The sequence below is a fragment of the Saccopteryx leptura genome, chromosome 3 (genome assembly GCF_036850995.1).
Source record: "Saccopteryx leptura isolate mSacLep1 chromosome 3, mSacLep1_pri_phased_curated, whole genome shotgun sequence".
NCBI lineage: Eukaryota > Metazoa > Chordata > Mammalia > Chiroptera > Emballonuridae > Saccopteryx > Saccopteryx leptura.
Genome location: NC_089505.1, coordinates 15,083,415 through 15,105,321, shown reverse-complemented (window position 1 = coordinate 15,105,321; position 21,907 = coordinate 15,083,415). Strand labels below are relative to the sequence as shown.

The 21,907-nt window shown below is 43.1% G+C and overlaps 2 protein-coding genes across 3 annotated transcripts in view; both read right to left on the bottom strand.

Moving 5' to 3' along the window:
- Nucleotides 1-283, bottom strand: part of ZBTB2 (zinc finger and BTB domain containing 2) — a 31,091-nt gene extending 30,808 nt beyond the window's left edge. Inside the window, exon 1 of the mRNA XM_066372984.1 lies at nucleotides 5-283. The gene's annotated coding sequence lies outside the window, so the exon portion shown is untranslated. The remainder of the gene's footprint in view (nucleotides 1-4) is intronic.
- Nucleotides 284-14,655: 14,372 nt separating this feature from the next.
- RMND1 (required for meiotic nuclear division 1 homolog) overlaps nucleotides 14,656-21,907 on the bottom strand; it is a 34,015-nt gene continuing 26,763 nt past the window's right edge. For both annotated transcript variants that reach the window (XM_066372981.1, XM_066372979.1), the window contains 3 exons: nucleotides 20,780-20,900; nucleotides 15,179-15,295; nucleotides 14,656-14,838 (listed from right to left, as the gene is read on the bottom strand). In XM_066372981.1, coding sequence (XP_066229078.1) covers nucleotides 14,797-14,838; nucleotides 15,179-15,295; nucleotides 20,780-20,900 — 280 coding nt within the window. In that variant the 3' untranslated portion in view covers nucleotides 14,656-14,796. The remainder of the gene's footprint in view (nucleotides 14,839-15,178; nucleotides 15,296-20,779; nucleotides 20,901-21,907) is intronic.

Genomic DNA, 21,907 nt, shown 5'->3' with positions numbered 1-21,907 from the left:
TTACCTGTCGCCGGTGCCGCTGCGGCGGGGGGTGCGGAGGAGACGGCGCTGGGCAGCCGGGGCCGCGCTCTCCCCGCCGCCGCCGCCTCTGCCTCTCGGTGTTGCTGCTGCTGCTGCTGCCGCCGCGGTCGGTGTCTCCGGCGCGGCGGCGGCGGCGGCGGCGGGGCTTTTCCTGTCCGGTTACGTTAAGGTCACATGACCGAGAGAGCGGAGCGACTAGTGCAAAGAGGCTGAGAGCGGCTCCCGCCGGGGGGGAGAGGCGGCGAGAGAGCAGTGGCGGCAAGAGCCCCCTCCGCCCCCCTCCCGCCGCCTCCCCTCCCCCTGCCCGCCTCCGCCTCCGCCTCCTGCTGCTCTGCCGCCGCCGCTGCCGCCGCCTGCAGCACTCACTCCGCTGCCGCTCCCACCCAGGCTCGGCTCTCCGCTCCCCGCTCCGGCTAAACTTCTGCAAACCATGTGCAGCGCGGCCGAGGCGAGCAAACTTCTCTCCGCTTCCCGGGGCTGCAGGCTTGAGCCCCAAGCCCCGTGTTTACAGAAAGCGTTTGGGTCGGACGACCCTGGAGATACCCGGGCAAAGATGCAGCGCTGTCGCTCGGCTGCTTCTGCTTGACGTCTCTTGATCTAGACATTTGTCCCTTGACTTTTTGTATAAGTTTTCACTTGAAGGCTTGAAATGGAGTAGGCTTGAGAATTAAGAGTGAGAATTCTAAATCAAGAATGCCTTTTGATCACCAGTGGTAATCGAAAAGTCATACTGAAGTAGGAATGCCTGTGCTGTGTGTGGAGGTAGAGGTGCTACCATCGTAGACTAGTTGAGTGTGATCTAAGACATTTCTGTTAGGACTGAATTTAGTGTTTATTTAGTAATTGGGTTTTAGCTCTTGAAGTTTTTGGTCCAAAAAATAACAGTACTCTGCAGAGCATGTTTGTTCCTTAGGAACAGTTCACTCTCCTGTTAAGTTTGGTGTCTGTAGTACTGTTAAGAGTGGATTCCAGGGTTGGCCATTCTGTGAATTAGAGGTCCTGAAATCTTTTAACAGGGAGGTCCTGAGTAAGAGGGCAGGCAAGGGACTTAATTCTCTGATAGTAAGTCTTACCATTTTAAAGCTTACTGTTCTTGCCATTTTGCTAAAATTTTATCTTTGGAAGCACAATTTGGTCCTTTGAGGAGGATTGGATTTAGTCATTTATTTTACATGTATTTTGAAGACTTAGAAAAGAATGTGGCTTTTTTTTTTTTTTTTTTTAAGGGGATGGAGGCAGCAGTTTCCAGGGTTCTTTGGTTTTAAAGCATGTTATCTTGGTTGTAAGGTCCTTGATTTGATGTCTAACCCGGTTTGGTTTACATAACAGTGCCCTGACACATAGTTCACAAATATTTTTAAAAAGCTTCCTATCTTAAGGTAATTAACATACAGAAGTGTCCCTTCTAAAATTCTGAGTTTTGATTAAGCAGTCCAGTTAGTTATCCCGATGTAATTGATGACTAATTCCTTCTTCTTTGAAGACATCAGCAGTTGTGCAGCTAGAGTGGTCCCCATTTAGTGCATACCTGCCTTGAACTTTTCTTGTTCTTTGATCAGCTAGAAAAATAACTTGAGTGGGTAAATGTCTGCCTACAAAACCAAATTCTGACCCTGATGAAAGTATCTCTAGTGCACTATCACTAAAACATCAAAGTTGGCCTTCAGACTGGCATACTTGGGTCTTGGATTGGCTCTCCAGTTGAGATCTGTTTCATCATTTTGGGAAACTAAAATGGTTTTGATTGGTTGAAAGTCATAGTTAAAGCTTTTTGGGTTCTTAGTTCTTTTATACCTTGACTCTGAACTTTCAAGTTTATGATCTGATAGAGTGCTCACATGAAGATTGAACTGGTTTAAGAGACAGTAAAGGAAAATAAGTAAAACTAATGCTAAAGTTTTAGAATTTAGATAAAAGCCATTGGGAAGAAATTTGCCTCTGTGTTTAGAGTAATTGGCTTTGAGTCAAAGAAACTATGTTAATTATTATTATTATTTTTTGGTGACCTGAGTGGAGGTGGAACCAGCAAGCTTGCCACATCAGGATGATGCTCTTACCAAAGGAGCTACCAGGCCAAGGCACTGTGCTTATTCTTAAAATCAGGCAGTAGTTTCCAAGGGGTTATTCCTGAGACTCAAGTCTCATTCTTAGAGAAAGTGCTGTCAAAGGGCCATCCTACTCTTCAAGAGCTGCTCTTCTTGAATTTAGCAATGGGCTGCTTTGCTGCTGGTTCTCTCAAGGCATAGGCATGCATAACTTAGATTTTTGTCAAGTATGCTAATTATTTTGATTTTCAGTTACCATCAAGTCATAGTATAATAAGGAATGCTTTACAGATTATATCTGTTTTCTACAACTTGTTGAAGTAGAAACATTTAGATGGGTACATATGAAAAGGTTGGGGAGAAAACTTAAGTCATTGCAGGAAGGGCTAGTAATGCCAAGTGAAGGGTCAAAGGAAGCTGTTAAGTGTGGTTGTGGGAGAGCCACAGATGCCTTGAATTAAGTAATAAGGAAAAAAGTTAAGTCATCTGTTTAGTGTTTATGTGCTGATTTATTTTGCATTTTGAAAATATGTACATATGGCATATTAGGAGTTCAAAAATAGTTTCACACATTTTCAAAGAAAATCACTGCAAGCAAATAATCTGAATTAATCAAGTTATACATAAATATTCTGCGAACTCTTGTAGTGCTGAAAGTTTTTTGTTTTTTTTTTACTTTTCTGAAGCTGGAAACGGGGAGGCAGTTAGACAAACTCCCGCATGCGCCCGACCGGGATCCACCCAGCACGCCCACCAGGGGGCGATGCTCTGCCCATCCGGGGCCTCGCTCTGTCATGACCAGAGCCACTCTAGCGCCTGGGGCAGAGGCCAAGGAGCCATGCCCAGCGCCCGGGCCATCTTTTTGCTCCAGTGGAGCCTCGGCTGCGGGAGGGGAAGAGAGAGACAGAGAGGAAGGAGAGGGGGAGGTGTGTGGAGAAGCAGATGGGCGCTTCTCCTGTGTGCCCTGGCCGGGAATCAAACCCGGGACTCTTGCATGCCAGGCTGACGCTCTACCGCTGAGCCAACCTGCCAGGGCCTGAAAGTTTTGATGTGTTATGCTGAGGTACAATGAGAAAAATAGCGCTTGTGTTCTGAAGAGGATAGTTCCAGTGCGACTTGGACAATGGGCAGAAAGCAATGTAATACTACTGTACTGAGCTCTTTATTTTTTTAATTTATTGATTTTGGAGAGAGGAACGCCGGGGGAAGGAGCAGGATGCATAATTGCTTCTTTTATGTACCTTGACCAGGCAAGCCAGGGTCGCAAGTCAGGGGTCTCGAACCACGCGGTCTCAGCGCCCAGGTCGATGGTCTATCCGTTATGCCACCACAGGTCAGGCTGTACTGGCCTTTTTTTTTTCCCAGCATAAATTTGTGTGCGCGCAGGTTGAAGATGGACTTTTCCTGTAACATTTATTATTAAAGTAATAGAGGAAATGATAAATGTGGGTAGATACCAGAGCAGCGTTTTCACTACGTAATTTGATGGGTAATGTAGGGAAAACAGCTGTGTTAGGCTTGCTCGCTTGTACTTTGCATGATTAGGGCATGAGCATATGGTAGAGCCACGTGTGTGTAGTCTACAGAAGGCTGTGGGTACTTGCCCTCAGGGAGGATGGTGGATCTCTTGCCTGCCACTGTGAGGGCCATTTTTGCTGTGCTGCTTTGAGAAGCAGTGTTCCCCCGCTTGTTTGCCCGTTTGCCGTTTTGAGACTCGATTAAACGAGAATGGCCTCGTGCTTTGTGGCTCTGCAGTTCTCTACTATCTGTTGGAGTCCAGTGTGAACCTGCCTGGCTCGGCCACTAGCATTACAGGTAACCTCTTAGATTTGGAAAGTAACATGCTTTTTACATGCTAGACTTAAAAGTCTGCATGCCTTTTGTGTATATGTATCAAGCTTAACATATAAATAAGAAAAGGTGCATTTTGGGAGTATCTTATATTTCATTGGTTTGGTTTTAAAATTTATAGAAAATGCATGTTTTATAGTTGGTTGTTGTTGAGACCATATTCCCTCAAAGAGGCCCTATGCTTCAGGGAATGTTTGTCCTAAGTATAGGCTTGTGGGTTTCAAACTTTTTCAGTTATTTTTTTTATTTATTTATTATTGTTTTTTTCATTTTTTTTTTGTTTTTTCTGAAGCTGGAAACAGGGAGAGACAGTCAGACAGACTCCCGCATGCGCCTGACCGGGATCCACCCGGCACGCCCACCATGGGGCGACGCTCTGCCCATCCTGGGGGTTGCCATGTTGCAACCAGAGACACTCTAGCGCCTGAGGCAGAGGCCACAGAGCCATCCCCAGCGCCCAGGCCATCTTTGCTCCAATGGAGCCTTGGCTGTGGGAGGGGAAGAGAGAGACAGAGAGGAAAGCGCGGCGGAGGGGTGGAGAAGCAAATGGGCGCTTCTCCTATGTGCCCTGGCCGGGAATCGAACCCGGGTCCTCCGCACGCTAGGCCGACGCTCTACCACTGAGCCAACCGGCCAGGGCTTTTTCAGTTATTTTGTTAAATGTTACCCGATATACGTATATTTGTGCGTAATTGAAACAATTTTTAGGGGATAGTACTTGTTATCAGTTCTTTGCTCTGCTGTCTTTTCTAACTAGTTCATTTATTTTTTTTAGAAGCTGATTGTGGTGCCTTAAATTGATTTCATGAGGGTTCAAAATTAGATTTCTGTGGGTCAGGAATCGGCATGGCTTAATTAGGCAGGTGATTCTGGGCCAGGGTCTTTCCTGAGGTCACAGTTAAGGTGTTGATTGGGCCAGAGGTTCCGCTTCCAAGGTGGCTCGTATGCCAGTATGTTAGTGCTGGCAGTTGGCAGGATGCTTTTCTATTGGATAACTTGAGTGTCCTAACTACATGGTGGCGGTTGGCTTCTCCCTAGAAATAGTGAACCAAGAAAGAGCAAGGAGGAAGCCACACCGTCACTGCCACATGCTGTGAGTTCAAAGTATGTCAGGAAGTCCAGCTTCTGGCCAAAAGGAGAGACATGGAGCTCCATGTCTTTTTTTTTTTAATATAATTTAAAAAGATATTTTATTTATTCATTTTAGAGAGGAGAGAGAGAGAAAGAAGTGGGGCAGGAGTAGGAAGCATCAGCTCCCATATTTTCCTTGACCAGGGAAGCCATGGTTTCGAACTGGCAGTCAGCATTCCAGGTTGACGCTTTATCCACTGCTCCACCCCAGGTCAGGCACAAAGTTCCCTGTCTTGAAGGGAGGGGCATAAAAGAATTTTTTTTTTACTTATTTTAATAACTACCCCAGTTCTATATTTTTTCTTTTTATGGATGAATTAGTATGGAACTGGAAGCCTTGCTAAAGTCAATCTGTAAGTAATTATTGTAATTAATTCATTTTTTTCTCTAAGGGAATCTAGTCTCATTCACTCCTCAATGTAAAATTTGAGAAAGCAGGCTCAAAGAAGTTAAGTAATGAATTGGCCCACTGCCATCTATTCTAGGAAAAAGTAAACAGATTTTCTCTGACTTCTGTCATGAGTAATCTATGCTGATAAAGATAATAAAATCGGCAGATTTTTAAGAAATTTTTTCTAAAGAAATTATTTATATGACTTATTCTCAAGTCTTCCAGTTTACTTTTACATGATGGTACTGTATCTCCCCATGTATAAGACGCACCTTAATTTCGGGGTCCGAAATTTGAAAATAAAATGTATTACATAAAGTTACTGAACTCAAGTTTTCTTCATCATAAAATTCATACAACTCCTCATCACTGTCAAAACTCCCATCCATTAGCTTGTTCTCATCTGTGTCTGATGACGAATCACTTTCTTCAACAATGAACGCAAAAACAAGTGCGAAAAAGCGAGAAATGCTAGTAAAAAAAAATCTACAACCACTGTATAAGGTGCACCCAGGTTTTAGACCCCCAATTTTTAGGAAAAGGGTGTATCTTATACATGGGGAATGTGGTAATTAGATTTTCGACTTATTTGTCCTACAGATAATGCTTGATGTCTTTATGACTTTGAAGACTCTTCACATCAGAATTCCCCTACCCCCATTGATTTTTTTTTTTTTTTTTTTTTTAAGGAAATGGAATACAGTGGAACCTTGAGATACAAATTTAGTTTGTTCTGTAACCAAGCTCCTCAGTCAGTCAACTCGAATATCAAACTGCCAATACTGGACCCATGCGCCAACTAGCGGCAGCTTCCCAAATCACGACTCATATCTCGGAATTTGGCTCGGATCTCGAACAAAAATATGGACTGAGTTGCAGGCAGTTCGTGTCTTAAAAAGTTCGTATGTTGACCTGTTCGTATCTCAAGGTACCCACTGTATACAGTTGATCCTTGAACATGGGGGGTAGGGGTACTGACACAGAGTTGGAAGTCTTGAGTATAACTTTTAACTGTGTAGTCGACACTTCTCATCTGTGGGTGAACCTGCACTGTTCAAAGCTCTGTTCAAGGATCACCTGTGCTGAAGTGAATTCAAACTACTGTTAGTTCCAGATGCTGTCTAGGTACTGACCACAGTATTGTAATATTGAGTAACTGCCAATTAACACATTTCCAGGACCTAAAAGATGTGATACCTTAAAGATAATCAGGATGATTGTAAAGAAAATATTCTATTTCCTGCTGGGAAGTTTTCATGGAAATGAGCTAGAAGGATTTGTTCTGAGACTGTTTGGATGAGACCTTGAGAGTGGTTGAGTGAAGCCGGGGACACCGATCCTTCAGGATCAATTTCTAAGGCCTTCCTTGATTTTCTTTTTATTACTGGTTTTTATTTTATTGATTTTAGAGAGAGGAAGGATTATTGGATTTTAGAGAGAGAGGAAGGGGGACGAGAGAGAAACATTGACTTGTTGGACTTGTTCCATTTTTCATACTGTCATTGGTTGCTTTTTAAAAAATTTATTGATTTCAGGGGAAGGGGGGAGAGACAGACAAACAGAAATACCAGTTTGTTCTGGGATGGAACCAGCAATGTCTGTGCTTCTGGGTGATGCTTCAGCCAGCCAAGCTATCCCGCCAGGGCGTCACTGGTTGCTGCTTGTAGGTGCCCTGATCAGGGATCAAACCTGCAACCTCTGCGGGTTGGAACGACACTTGAACCAACCGGGCTACCCAGCCAGGGCCTTGATTATTTTTTAATCCATGAGGCTCTTCTGAGTAATAGGTGGAGATATAGTAAATTATCTTACACAGTGGCTATTACAGAACTGGATAATGGCTGCTTTTAAAAACTGCTTTCCAGTTTTCTCAGCAGGGATCCTGACAGTTCCCATTCAGCCCTAAAGCACTAGTTGTACATACTTACCTGATTACTTTTCTTGTTATTTGTCTACATACATCTTGTATCCTCTATCCCACTGTAAGCTTCTTATAGGACTACCTCTTAATATGCAGTTTACATTGGGTGGTAGTAATGAAATTGACATTTAAGCTAAATTTTGAAGGGTGAGTAGATGTTTGAAAAACAGACTTAAGTTTTATGATGTGTTTGGGGATTATGCATTTCCCAGCTTTACTCTTTCAATATACATGTACTTTGACTTGTTTTATTGTTGGTGAGTTGCTGTTATATTTTGATAACTTGCTTCTTTCTTAAGTGGCATGCATGTTACTGCTTTATTATGTTTCTAGAACTGTGCTAATTAGTAGCAACTAGCCACATGTGTATAAGTTAATGTCACAGGAGCTACGTGTTTTCTATAGCCATATGTGGCTAGAGGCTACCACATTGGACAGCACAGATACTAAAAGATAATTCCATTGTCACAAAAAGTTCTGTTGGACAGTGTTGCTCTAGAACAGCGATTTTCAACTGGTGTGTGGCAAGAATTTTTAAAACATTCAATTCATGACTAGTCAGGGGCACTGACCTCTTTTAGATTGTCAAATTAAAAAATGACAACAGGCAATACAGTATAGATGTCTGGTGTAAATGCCCTGTCTTGAACCATAAATATATAGGTCATATAATAATAGAATTACATCTTATTCGTCGTGTTGCATAATAAGATTGCATCTGATTGGTTAGTTCTTGGTACCAGAAATCATTTCTTTAAAAAGAATTTTTAGGCCCTGGCCGGTTGGCTCAGTGATAGAGCATCGGCCTGGCGTGCAGGAGTCCCGGGTTCGATTCCCGGCCAGGGCACACAGGAGAAGCGCCCATCTGCTTCTCCACCCCTCCCCCTCTCCTTCCTCTCTGTCTCTCTTCCCCTCCCGCAGCCGAGGCTCCATTGGAGCAAAGATGGCCCGGGCACTGGGGATGGCTCTGTGGCCTCTGCCTCAGGCGCTAGAGTGGCTCTGGATGCAACAGAGCGACGCCCCAGAGGGGCAGAACATCGCCCCCTGGTGGGCATGCCGGGTGGATCCCGGTGGGGTGCATGCGGGGAGTCTGTCTGACTGCCTCCCCGTTTCCAACTTCAGAAAAATACACACAAAAAATTTTTATTGAATTTATTGGCTGATAAGGGTTAATAAGATACAGGTTTCAGGTGTATCATTCTATAGTACATCATCTATATATTGTATTGTGTGTTCACCACTCCAAGTCTCCTTCCACAGAAACCCTTACATACAAGTATAGGCACCCGGTTGTTTTAGAAGTCACTTGGGAGCAAAAAGGGCAGCTAATTACTATTATTTTTGATAAATCGTTAAAAATTATTTTGGGGGGGGTATTAGTAAAAGTATTTTTTGGTGTGTTGCAGAGTTTTAGTAATTTGTTTGTGTTCATGAGATGAAAAACGTTGAAAACGCTGATCTAGATCATGGTTTGCTCTCTGCACATTTTCTCTTTATCTGTAGTATGATATATTGAGTGAAGAACAGATTGAGAGACCCTGGCCTCCTGACATTGGGAGAGACAGAGTAGAGTGGTTGGTATTTTTGAATGGAGGGAGAGAGGATGGGATAGTATTACGGTGGTTTGGGACTCAGATCTTGGTGGGAGTGATGCTGTGTCCCTTAAGCTGTCAGGCTTTGGGCTAACCTCTGAGCCTGTTGTTTTATTCAAATTGGGGTACATATCTCATAGGGCTTGTTGAGTAAAATAAATTGAATGTAAGGGGGCTTAGCACAGTACTGCACTAAATGATAGGATCAGTAACATACTTTTGAAATAATTGATTTAAGTAAATTTTTAGAGTTACTTTACAGTTTTAAGTTTTAATACAGGTATATGTTTGTATAACAACCACCGTAATCATGATACAGTAGTTCCTGTCCGACACACAACTTCCTTGAACCCCTTCCCCCTGTGGCCACTTATTGGTTCTCCATTGCTAGTTCTCTTCTGGCCTATTAATAAATGAAATCACACAATACATGGTCTTAGAGTGGCTTCTTTCTCTCAGTCATGTTGAGTGAGAGTCATCTACATGTATCAGTTATCATCGCTGATTGTTTTCAAGAACTTGAAGTGTGAATTTTTTTTTTTTTTTGTAAAAGAGACAGGGAGAGGGACAGATAGGGACAGACAGGGAGGGAGAGAGATGAGAAACATCAGTTCTTCATTGCGGTTCCTTAGTTGTTCATTGATTTCTCATATGTGCCTTGATTGGGGGGCTATAGCAGACTGAGTGACCCCTTGCTCGAGCCAGCGACCTTGCGCTCAAGCTGGTGAGCCTTGCTGACACCAGATGAGCCCGTGCTCAAGCTGGCGACCTTGGGGTCTCGAACCTGGGTCCTCCACATCCCAGTCTGATGCTCTATCCATTGTGCCACCTCCTGATCAGGCTTGAAATATTTCTTAAAAGAATAATATAAATGTGAATCTGAATTTTTGCTCATAGAACTGTGACTCAGTTTTAAAAAAAAAAATATTTGGAAGTGGAATCAACAGTATTTCTAGGGAAAAACTACTTCCTTTGATCGACAACTGTGTGTCTGTGTATATCAACTTGTTTTTCTCTATGAAGAGGGTAGGGGAGGTTCCTGTTTTTGGTAGTTTATCTGTAGAGTTAATTGTAGCAGAATTCTAATTTTAAACAATTTCCAAAGTATATTCTGAACTTAGAATGACCAGCTGGTTATTGGGCCCAGGCCTTACCCCGCTTAGCATTGGAAATCTGGCTGCTCCAGGAAACCCCTCAGTGCCAGGAATCCCAGGGTCTGGAAGCACTACAGAAAGGAAGTTCACGGATTCCAGGTAATCAGATTTCATTAATCAGCCAACCCTCTGATAAGTATTCCAACTGTTCTTGCTGTCAGGGTGCTTACAGTCAACATCTCTAAAGTAACCAGAACTGAAAACGTGGTTTTTTTGGTTAGGATCAACACCTTGAATGTAAGGACGAGTGTAGATTCGACTAGGATCACATTGTTATTCTTTGTTGTCTTCTGGAAGTAGTCTTCGCCTGACCTGTGGTGGCGCAGTGGATAAAGCGTCGACCTGGAAATGCTGAGGCCGCCGGTTCAAAACCCTGGGCTTGCCTGGTCAAGGCACATATGGGAGTTGATGCTTCCAGCTCCTCCCCCCTTCTCTCTCTGTCTCTCCCTCTCCTCTCTAAAGATGAATTAAAAAAAAAACAAAACAAAAAACTGGAAGTAGTCTTCATTTGATGAGTTGAAGAAGTGTTTTAGTCCATATTTTATATTAGCAGTATTTTAAAAATTGTATGGTAAGCAAATTTCCAAGTCTGTTGTAGAAGCTAAATTAAGTCAAGTTTATACTTAACCCAGAATCTCTTGAGTTTTTCAAGTAGTAATACCTTAACATCAACTAAACTTTAAGTTTAGTTTAACTATTTGTGTACCTATTTCCTCACTTTTTTCTTTATTTCCTCACTTTTCATACCACTCCTCTACCTCTTCAGAGCATCTCTATCTGTAATCAGGTTAATTCAATGTACTTGTTTTTCTGCTGCCTTCATTAGAATGTAAGCTTTATGAAAGTAGGTGCCCTTTGCTGAGGATGGCTACATGACCTCCACCTCACTTCAGGTGCTAAGAAGAACTTGGTTGCTGAGGAATGAAGCATCGCCCCCTAGTGGGCTTGCTGGGTGGATCCCGGTTAAGGTGCATGTGGGTGTGTCTCTCCCTGCCTCCCCTTTCACAGAATTAAAAAGAAAAAGTAGGGGCTCTTTCTGACATCTTTGCCATTGTCTTGGAGCCAAGAAGTAATACCTCATAACTTTTGAGTTAAGTATTTATTGAATTGTATGAAAATCTGTCTCTGAGTAGGTTTTATATCTTCCATGCTTTCCAGCCTATTTTATTATAAGTCTAGGATAGGGGTAGTCAACCTTTTTATACCTACCACCCACTTTTGTATCTCTGTGAGTAGTAAAATTTTCTAACCGCCCACCGGTTCCACAGTAATGGTGATTTATAAAGTAGGGAAGTAACATTACTTTATAAAATTTATAAAGCAGAGTTACAGCAAGTTAAAGCATAGAATAATAATTACTTACCAAGTACTTTATATTAGATTTTTGCTAAGTTTGGCAGAATAAATCTTTATAAACAACTTACTATAGTTAAATCTATATTTATACTTTGGTTGCTCCGCTACCACCCACCAGGAAAGCTGGAGCGCCCACTAGTGGGCAGTAGGGACCAGGTTGACTACCACTGGTCTAAGAGATGTTGAAACTTTTTTTTTTTAAGAAAGACTTTTTATTTATTTTTTTACAGAGAGTGAGTCAGAGAGAGGGATAGACAGGAACGGAGAGAGATGAGAAGCATCAATCATTAGTTTTTCATTGTGCGTTGCAACACCTTAGTTGTTCATTGATTGCTTTCTCATATGTGCCTTGACCGTGGGCCTTCAGCAGACCGAGTAACCCCTTGCTGGAGCCAGCAACCTTGAGTTCAAGCTGGTGGGCTTTTGCTCAAACCAGATGAGCACGCGCTCAAGCGGTGACCTCGGGGTCTTGAACCTGGGTCCTCTGCATCCCAGTCCGATGCTCTGTCCACTGCGCCACTGCCTGGTCAGGTGAAACATTTTTTTTTTAAAGAATATTTAAACCGAGGATTGCTTTCAAATTGTGGAGTGAGAATGTAGCCTTTAAAAAATCCTGTTTTCGGAGGGGAAATAAGGGGGGGAGATATATTCGGTGGGACACTTGAATCTTTGTAAACGCAAATTAAAATAATTAAAAAAAAATCCTGATTTGGCCCTGGCCGGTTGGCTCAGCGGTAGAGCGTCGGCCTGGCGTGCGGGGGACCCGGGTTCCATTCCCAGCCAGGGCACATAGGAGAAGCACCCATTTGCTTCTCCACCCCCACCCCCTCCTTCCTCTCTGTCTCTCACTTCCCCTCCCGCAGCCAAGGCTCCATTGGAGCAAAGATGGCCCGGGCGCTGGGGATGGCTCCTTGGCCTCTGCCCCAGGCGCTAGAGTGGCTTTGGTCGTGGCAGAGCGACGCCCCGGAAGGGCAGAGCGACGCCCCGGAAGGGCAGAGCATCGCCCCCTGGTGGGCAGAGCGTCGCCCCTGGTGGGCGTGCCGGGTGGATCCCGGTGGGGCGCATGCGGGAGTCTGTCTGACTGTCTCTCCCGTTTCCAGCTTCAGAAAAATACAAAAAAAAAAAAAAAAATCCTGTTTTGCCTGATGTGGTGGTGCAGTGGATAAAGCGTCGACCTGGAACACTGAGGTCGCCAGTTCAAAACCCTGTGCTTGCCTGGTCGTGGTACATATGGGAGTTGATGCTTCCTGCTCCTCCCCCCTTCTCTCTCTCCCATTTAAATGAATAAAATTTTTTAAAAAGCTATTATAAATTCACTCTTTTAAAAAATTTGTTGAGTGGCGCAGTGGGTAAAGTGTCGGCCTGGGACGCAGAGGGCTCAGGTTTGAGTGTGGGCTCGCTGGCTTGAGCCAAAGGTTGCTGGCTTAGCTGGACCCCCCCCCCCCAAGTCAAGGCACATATGAGAAAGCAGTCAATGAACAACTAAGGTGCTGCAATGAAGAATTGATGCTACTCATCTCTCTCCCTTCCTGTCTGTCTCAGAACAAAACCCAAAAAACCTTGATTTTACGCAGGGGGAGAAACTGAATTGTTCCACTTATTTTTGCATTCATTAGTTGATTCTTAAATGTGCCCTTATTGGGGATCAAACCTACAACCCTGGCATATGGGAACAATGCTCTAACTAACTAAGCTAACCGGCCAGTTGAAAGCTATTACAAATTTAAATAGTTGAAAAATAATTTTTTTTAAAAAAATAATTTTTTAAAAAGATTTTATTCATTATAGAGAGGGTAGAAAGAGAGAGAGAGAGAAGGGGGGGAGGAGCAGGAATCATCAACTCCCATATGTGCCTTGACCAGGCAAGCCCAGGGTTTTGAACCGGCAACCTCAGCGTTTCCAGGTTGACGCTTTATCCACTGCGCCACCACAGGTCAGGCAATAATTTTTGATGTATCGTAAATATTGATTTTAAAATAAAGCTAATGTATCTAGTGGAATGTAATACCATAATGAGTTGATGTCCATGATCCAGTTAAACATAAGTAAACAATTTAAATTTAACATTGCTCTTTTTTTCTTCTTGAAAACCTGTATTTGTTAAATTTCTACCACAAAACATCCTAATAAAATCTTTATACTTGAAGGCCTTATTATTTCTTTGCAACATCTTTGTATGTAAGTTGAAATGTTAAATACTAATTTGCCATGACAAGGCACCAAGTGTTTATGTTCATTTTTGGTATTAAAATTGTTACAATTAATACACAGTTGACCCATACTGCAAATTGTTCACATTGATATTTGCAGTCAAGTTTTATTGGAAATTTACCTCTTATTAGGCGGGGGTAATATGGTCTGAGTTAGAGGAGGCCTCGTTGACCAATATTTAAAATTGTCTTCATGTTTGGCTTTCCAGAAGTTTTAAGATACAGGTTAAATACACACCAAGGTTTTTAATTACAGTGGACACCAAATGCTGATCCACTGGGTGAGAGGCTTTCTGTGCAGGGAGGGGGGAAGACGGGAAAGGAGAGCTGGCCAAGACGTGGTCGCGGGTGCCAGGTGTGTGCACAGGCTCGGTGGCTTTATGTGGGGGCTGGTGTGGACCTGGCGGGCTAGAAAGCAGTTCTTGCACCATCCATGCCTACATGCTCCGATGGCCTCGGGGTATTGGTCCCCAATACACAACACTGCTTTTTGAGAACTGCCCTGTGATGCAAGACAGGCTGTTTACCTTCCCACTGTCACAGCAGATTATGTCACCAGTCCGTGTACAGAGAAATGGCATTTCTCTTGGTGGAGTACTATATAGCAGTTAAGTTGCAAAATGACTGTTCCAATTTTGAACGAAATAATACTTCATAAATATGTATAGAATGTATGAAAATTTAAATTCATTGTGGTGGGAGGGCGCCAGTTATGCATGAAGATAAGGACTTTGCTTTTTAAAAAATGTTAATTTTCAGTTGAAGGTGGTAAGCATATACATATTAGACATTCCTGAGTTCCTGCATGGTTCTCAGCGGGGACGTGACTGGTACCCTGGGGATAGGTTAGGAGCAGTGTCCAAAATCTAAGTCTTAGGCTTTAAAAAGTATCTTTGCCTAGAATTCCTAACTACTAAGCTTATCCAGAGTCCTTTAAAGTGTTTTCCTTTTAAATTCTCTTATTACAGACCCAAAACACTGGATTCTTTGTAGTTTTTATTCAAGTAGCAGAAAAAGATCATTATAATTTACTGATTTAAAAAATTAAATACTTAAGAGATTTCCCCAACACTGAACATTTATTTTTGATTGTAGAACTTGAATATGTCATTTTCCTTTGGTCATCACTTGATTAAAAAAAATACTCGTCCCAGCTCAAACAGTACCTTAGGGTGATAAAAAGTGAGCATTAGTAATTTCATGGCAAATCATTGGTACAAACTGACTCTTCCAAGATTGTGATTATTAATGAATTCTGAAGTAAATATTTGTCTTTGCCGCGTGGCAAGCTGCAGATCTGTGGCACAGCTGTTTGCTGTTGGGCTGTCCATTATAAACTTAAAGCCAGAACTTGCTCTATCTAAATGCTGTCTTTACAAATACGGAACTTTTCAAATAGTCACTTGAAACTTAACCTCACTTGCAAGTAGACTTAGTAACTGGAACAAAGTCATGCTCTCCCTTGCTGGCATTTTCTCAGCTTCCGTTGTTACTGTCCTAAGTTACCTCTATGGTGATGAGGATGACGATCATCCACTCCAGGCGGAGCGCCCTCTTCTCCGCCAGGTGATTCCGCATTAGATCTGTGAGCTCCATGCAGTGCTGAAGCTTTTCATTCATGACCTGCATCAGAAAAATAGGAAACAAAAAATAGAAGATTCAGTATCCTATACATTAATGTAAATAACATTGTCACATGCTTCAAAATTCTAAAGGTCTGCCCTGGCCGGATAGCTCAGTTGGTTAGACTGTCCTGATTTGTAAAGGTGGTGGGTTTGGTCCCCGGTCAGGGCACATGCAGGAACCGATTGATGTTTCTGTCTCTCCTGTCCCTGCTAAAATCCATACAAATTAAAATTCTAAAGGCTTGAGAGCACATGTGAGATCCTGCTCCTTGGTGAATGTCATCAGTTTGGCTCAAACTAGAAAAAATTCTGAAGGTTTGAAATAGGGACAGTGAAAAACCATCCCTTCAATTGCTCATCAGTCCTCTCCCCAAAGGCAATATTCTCTGTCTTGTGAATACCTCTAGAGATGTTCTGTAATGCACTGATTGAACTACAAGAAATACTTCACATACCAAAGTGCTTAAATTTGTAAGTTTAAAACAAATTTTCCCCATTGATTTGAGAAAGACAGGAAGGGAGAGAGAAAAGAGCCAATTCATTTCACTTAGTTGTTCCATTTACCTGTACACTCATTGATTGCCTCTTGTAAGTTCCCTTACTGGGGGTCGAACCTGCGACCTCTGACATGTCAGCTCAACGTTTTATTCACTGGGCCACCCATCCAGGGCCTATACAGTGTGTCCATAAAGTCATGGTGCACTTTTGACTGGTCACAGGAAAGCAACAAAAGACGAAAGAAATGTGAAATCTGCACCAAATAAAGGGAAAACCCAGTTTCTGTAGGATGATGTGGCAGCATGTACGCATGCGCAGATGATGACAACACTGTGTATACAGCAGAGCAGCCCACGGCCATGCCAGTCGAGATGTGGACGGTACAGAGGAAAGTTCAGTGTGTTCTGTGGCTCGCTAAATTAGAGTCCGTGACTAAAGTGCAACGTGAATATCGGAGCGTTTATAACGGAGCAGCACCACATAGGAATAACATTACTCGGGATAAACTGTTGAAGGAAACCGGCAGTTTGGTGGAGAAACCCCGTTCTGGTAGGCCATCAGTCAGTGACGAGTCTGTAGAGGCTATACGGGATAGCTACCTAAGGAGCCCTAAAAAATCTGTGCGTGAGCCCACATCGAACTGCACTGAATAGGTATGAAACTGGGAGAGTTTTCCTTTTATTTGGTGCAGATTTCACATTTCTAACGTCTTTTGTTGCTTTCCTGTGACCGGTCAAAAGTGCACCATGACTTTATGGACACACGGTATTCGTAAGTTTGATGAAAGATCTAAACATCAAGTTTCTCGAGTCCTAGTTTTTGGTGGCTGCCCTTGGGTTTTTAGCAGTTAAGAAAGGCAAACTTGACACATGATTATTTCAGCATGGCCTTAAGGTGACAGAAACGATGATTACCTTACATTAAAACTTCAAGTCTCTGCCAAAACCCCCAAACATTAACTCGACCTGCTGCACACTCGCCACTAGGTGGCACTGCTTTTAGCACTGCACTACAGAAGTTCTGCCAGCTGGTGCCGCCCTCACAACTTGGTTGAGGACAGAAAATAGAATCTGCATTTAAGACTTGAATGTGACCACTGGCAAGTGATACCTCTTTAATCTCTGCAGCTCAGTTTCTTTTAGAAATTGTAAAGTCTCAAAAGAAATGTAAAGAAATAGCTCCCCCTTGATTACTTACGAGGTGTGCTAAGAGTGCAGTTTGGGTCAGTGGAAATTGAGACAAATTACAGATGCAGTTTGGGGTTTGTCTGAAATATGTTAGTGCACCATCTTCATTATGATTTCTCCGAGAGCATTAGACAGTCTTACTGAGACAGGGTACATGGAACCACACTGGTAGCATGTATGTGCCCATGTTTCCAGGCTTCATGGTCACCCTGCAGTTTCTCATATGTACGGGTGTTTAGAACAATGCCTTTATTTTTTCTTCCTCTTCCTAGTTCTGGCTGCTCATCCTTAAGCTTGCTTCTCTTCAAATTCCCAACCCTCTTCCATTCTCCTTCAACTCTGACCAAGGGGCCGACATTTTCTTCCTCTACTGCCTCATCTTCCCACTTACTCCTTAGCCCTTACTAGTTGTATATGTTAGCATGACTCCTGAAACTTCCAAATGTCTCATAGTAAACCTCAACTTTCCTTGGTTAGGTTCTAAACCTCAGTTAACTCAAGTATTTGACGGCACTCGCAATGGATGCTTCCTTTCGCTTCCCACCAAGAACTAAGATCTACCTCTGACCACCATTCTTCAGAGCCTTTTCTAACTCATCTTGCCTTTGGAGAGTCCCCAAAATTCTGATCTTGTCCCTGTCCTCTAGCTCTGTCCTTTTTTTTTTTTTTTTTTTTTTTTTACAGAGACAGAGAGTGGGTCAGAGAGAGGGATAGTGGGATAGTCAGGGACAGACAGACAGGAACAGAGAGAGATGAGAAGCATCAATCATTAGCTTTTCGCTGCACATCATGACACCTTAGTTGTTCATTGATTGCTTTCTCATATGTGCCTTGACCGCGGAACTTCAGCAGACCCAGCAACCCCTTGCTGGAGCCAGCGACCTTGGGTTCAAGCTGGTGGGCCCTTGCTCCAACCAGATGAGCCCGCGCTCAAGCTGGCGACCTCAGGGTCTCGAACCTGGGTCCTCTGCATCCCAGTCTGAGGCTCTATCCACTGCGCCACCGCCTGGTCAGGCTCTGTCCTCTTCTTACATGATCTTACCCACTCTAATTTATGCAGATGCTTCCCAAACTTCAGTCTTCCATCCTACCATCACTATGTGACGTGTCCCCAACTGCACTATTATTTAAACCCCAGAAGACTAAGAAATGTTTAATTTAAAGAAAAACTACTTTTGCCATAAATGGAAAGAGCAGTCTTACATGAAATAGTGCCTGTTGCCTACACAAAGCTGAGCCTAACACCTGTGAAAACAGATGAGCATTAGAGGACTGTCCAAGACCCACTGAAACCAAACAGCCTTCTTCCTTGACAATAAACACAATGTTATTTGCTTCAATGCTTTAATGTTATTTTAGGGTCCATGTGTCACCTAAGTTAGTCTATTTATTGTACAAGTGTACGTGTCATATTTTGGGGCAAGCCTGATTTAAACTTTTCTGGTATCAACTATAAATGCTTAATCCTGATTTCCCCTCTGTCTGAATTTCTAACTGCCTATAAAATATCTTTTGGATTTCCTGCCAGCACCTCAAAATTTAGCACTCCTCAAAGTAAAATTGACATCGTTTAGTCTAACCTTGAATCTTGAATCCCCACTCCGGACAATTATCCTGGGTTCTAAGAGGCTCCAATCTTTCCTCTGCTTATCATGTCTTATACTGCCTGGTAGACCTTCAAGTATTCACTACCTCCTAGAAACAGGCTGCTTTTTTTTGGGGGGGGGGGGAGTTTTGTTTTGTTTTGTTTTTTGCAGGGACATCAGCATTCTCCTAAACAGGTTGGGTCATGTCATTCCCCTGCTCAAATCTTGAAACCTCTCCCACTGCCTTCTCCATAACATAAGCCAATGCTGGAGCATTTCGTCCGGTCCCACTTTAGACGGTGGAATCCACTCTAGTTTTGAAGGCACAGTCTGTGCAATTTCACGACCTTTTTGCTCCCTCCCAGCGCTCTTACGGCACTTTATTCCACCTCAGTCATGTTGTCTGCCCAGCACCCCTTCCTCCGGCCCCTTTTTACGGAGTTACTCTTTATTTCCAACCTATGATGCTGCTGACCATGGTATTAACATCCACCTGACACTCCCTAACCCTCCCCTGAGGAGCCAGAGGGCAGGTAGGCAGGGTAGGTACAAGACTCGGGCTCAGACATGCGTCCCATTCCTCTGAAGTAGCCAGACAGTGAAATGTAAGCTTGCATATTCCGTCTCCCTACACCCCTTTGTCCCCATCTCCGAAGATGCTGGGAAGGAAAGAATGGGCCGAACTGGCACAGAGATGCTGAGGGAATAGTCCTGATGACCTGTTTGGTCTGTGCCACACTCCCCCTCCCCACACTGCAGCCCAGTGTCTGTCATGTGAGCCAGTACATGGTGACAAGTAAGGGATCACCCAAGCGAGAGGAGTCGCCACAAACGCACACTATTTCTTTTAGCCGCAGTCATGCATATTACATGCACAGCGACAAGGTACATGTCACCAAGGTGGTGCATGTGAAGGAGACTCTAAATAGGCAGGTGCCAGGGTGCCAGGAAGAAAGTGTACCGCCGAGGGGAGGGGAGAGCGTTTCAAGTCGAGGAACCGGCAGCAGCGGGGCAAGTACAGCTCGAGGGGACAGCGAAGAAGGAAGTGCCTCCAGGTGAGGCTATAAAAGGTCAGCTAGTCCCAGACTGAGGTGCTGTAGACTCTGAGTGGTAGGCAGAATAACAGCCCCACAGAGCTACATCCCAACCCCTGGGGCCTATGCATACAGGGCATGGCAAAGGAGAAGTAAGATTGTATAGAAATTAAGGTTGCTAATCACCTGATCTCGAGCTAATCCTAGATCATCTGGGTGGGCCCAGAGCAGTCACAAGGCCCTTAAAAATGGAAATGGCAGGCGGAAGAATTTATATAACAATGTGAGGTAGACCCATCTTTGTTAGATGGAAGGGGCTACGAGCCAAGGATGTGGGTGGCTTCTAGGAGCTGGAAAAGACAAGAAAATGGATGCTACCCAGAGGTCCCAGAAAGAAGTTACTAGCATGCCAACACTGATTTTAGCTCCGTGACTCCTGTGTCAGACTTCGGACCTACAGAACTGAGAGAACACACGGTGTGAGGCCCATGTGTGGTGATCTATTACAGCAGCAACAGAAAGCTAATACACCATGCTGTCATGTTGGAACCTGGTTCTTCAGGTAACAGGGAATGGTTTGTTTAGTCTTCAAGTATTTAAAATTCACTATACTGTGCCGGACAGAGGAGACTGATCCGTGAGTAAGACAAATGCTCTGCCTTCTGGCTAAAGGGGTCAGTTTAGAGGCTGGCAGACTGAGGTAAGAATGGCCTAGGTGAAAACGGGGCCTTCAATGGGGTGCACATTAACAGTCGTGGGGCTTGGAGGCAGTGAGTGTCAGTTAGTATGGCGTCCCTCCCTGCTTAATAAGCCCAGGGTCCATTGTATAGACTTTCAGTAAATATTTGTAAAATGAATGAATGACACTTAGGAGAAAATGAAGACTGACTAGATATGGAGAGCGAGGTAGGAAGAGGAAAACAGACATTTCGAGTTTCTGGTAGACTAACAGGTTGGGGGAGGCTAGGGTGTCAGGCCTGCCATTAGCCAAAATCGGGGCGAGAGAAGCTGCAGTGTTTCTGGGAGCAGACAGCAAGTTTCCGTTTGGAATCTTAATCATTGATTAATTCTACAAATATTTACTAAGCATAGCAGTTAAATACAATTAAAAATTTTTCTTCACAGAGTTATGCAAATTATAGGCAACAAAGTGTCTGTAAATGTACAAGGTACATACCTTAACTCTCCGAGCGATGCTCAGGAACTGGCAAGTCTTATCGTAAAGTTCTTCCAGGTTTTCTCTGTCCCAGTAGAAATCAGGAGTGATCAAGAAGTCTGAACTCAAGTTTATACGGTGTCTTAAAAAAATGAAAATCATAATCTTTAATTTTCTATCCTCATATAAAAATTATGGTCTCTATTATACTCTTTATTTACATGGTGCTTTATGACAGTTGCTAACCTTTATTATACTTCTGAGAAATACAAATAAAACGTTTAAAAGTATTTAAAAATTTGCAACCAAATTAATTAATTCTTTAATATTAGTATTATTTATGAAGTAGTTTGAAAACAAAATGAGAGGTGTTTTTTTTATTTCTAAACTTCTCTTTTTTCATTAAAACATTTTACAATATACAGAAACATTTTTTTCTGTGGCTAGGTAGTCACATGGTTCAAAAATAAAAAAGTATTAAAAATTGACCAGTCTTACTCCTGGTTCTTATTCCCACCTTTCTCTTTCCTCCGCCCTATAAGTAACTGATGTTTCTCCTGTATCTTTCCAGTGTTTGCACGTATGCAAACCCTGGCGCAGAAATCAGAAGACAGTGGTAGGGCCTCTTACCCTAACATACAACTATATCCTTTAGCCCCTGCAAACTTGTTACTGTGTCCTTCCAGGCCTTTTTCTGCTCATACATGCATGTATGTATGCACATGCATGGTTAGTATGTACATACATCAAGACAAACACGAGTATTTGTATTTGCTGGCCTACACAAAGGTGATTATACCATATATAATTTGTGACTTATTTTCCACTTAATATAACTTGCCATGTTTTTATTCACAGATTTGCCACATTTCTTTTAATAACACATAAACACTTTTATTGTAAAGAGAAGAAAATTTACGATAAGAACACCAGGACTCTAGAGAAATTATCCACAAACTTAAGCATGTTTAGTCCTAACTTCTGAGTTTTGATAAGGTTATTAATTGGCTATATCAAATTCTGCTTGCATTCCCAAGAGAAGAGGAGAAACTCTCTACCCCGCTTCTTAGAGAACTCAAGGCTTTCGATCTGCTGTGGAGGCTCCTGACGAGTGGGGTTATTTTGCTGGTGTCCTGGGTTAGGGTCCCT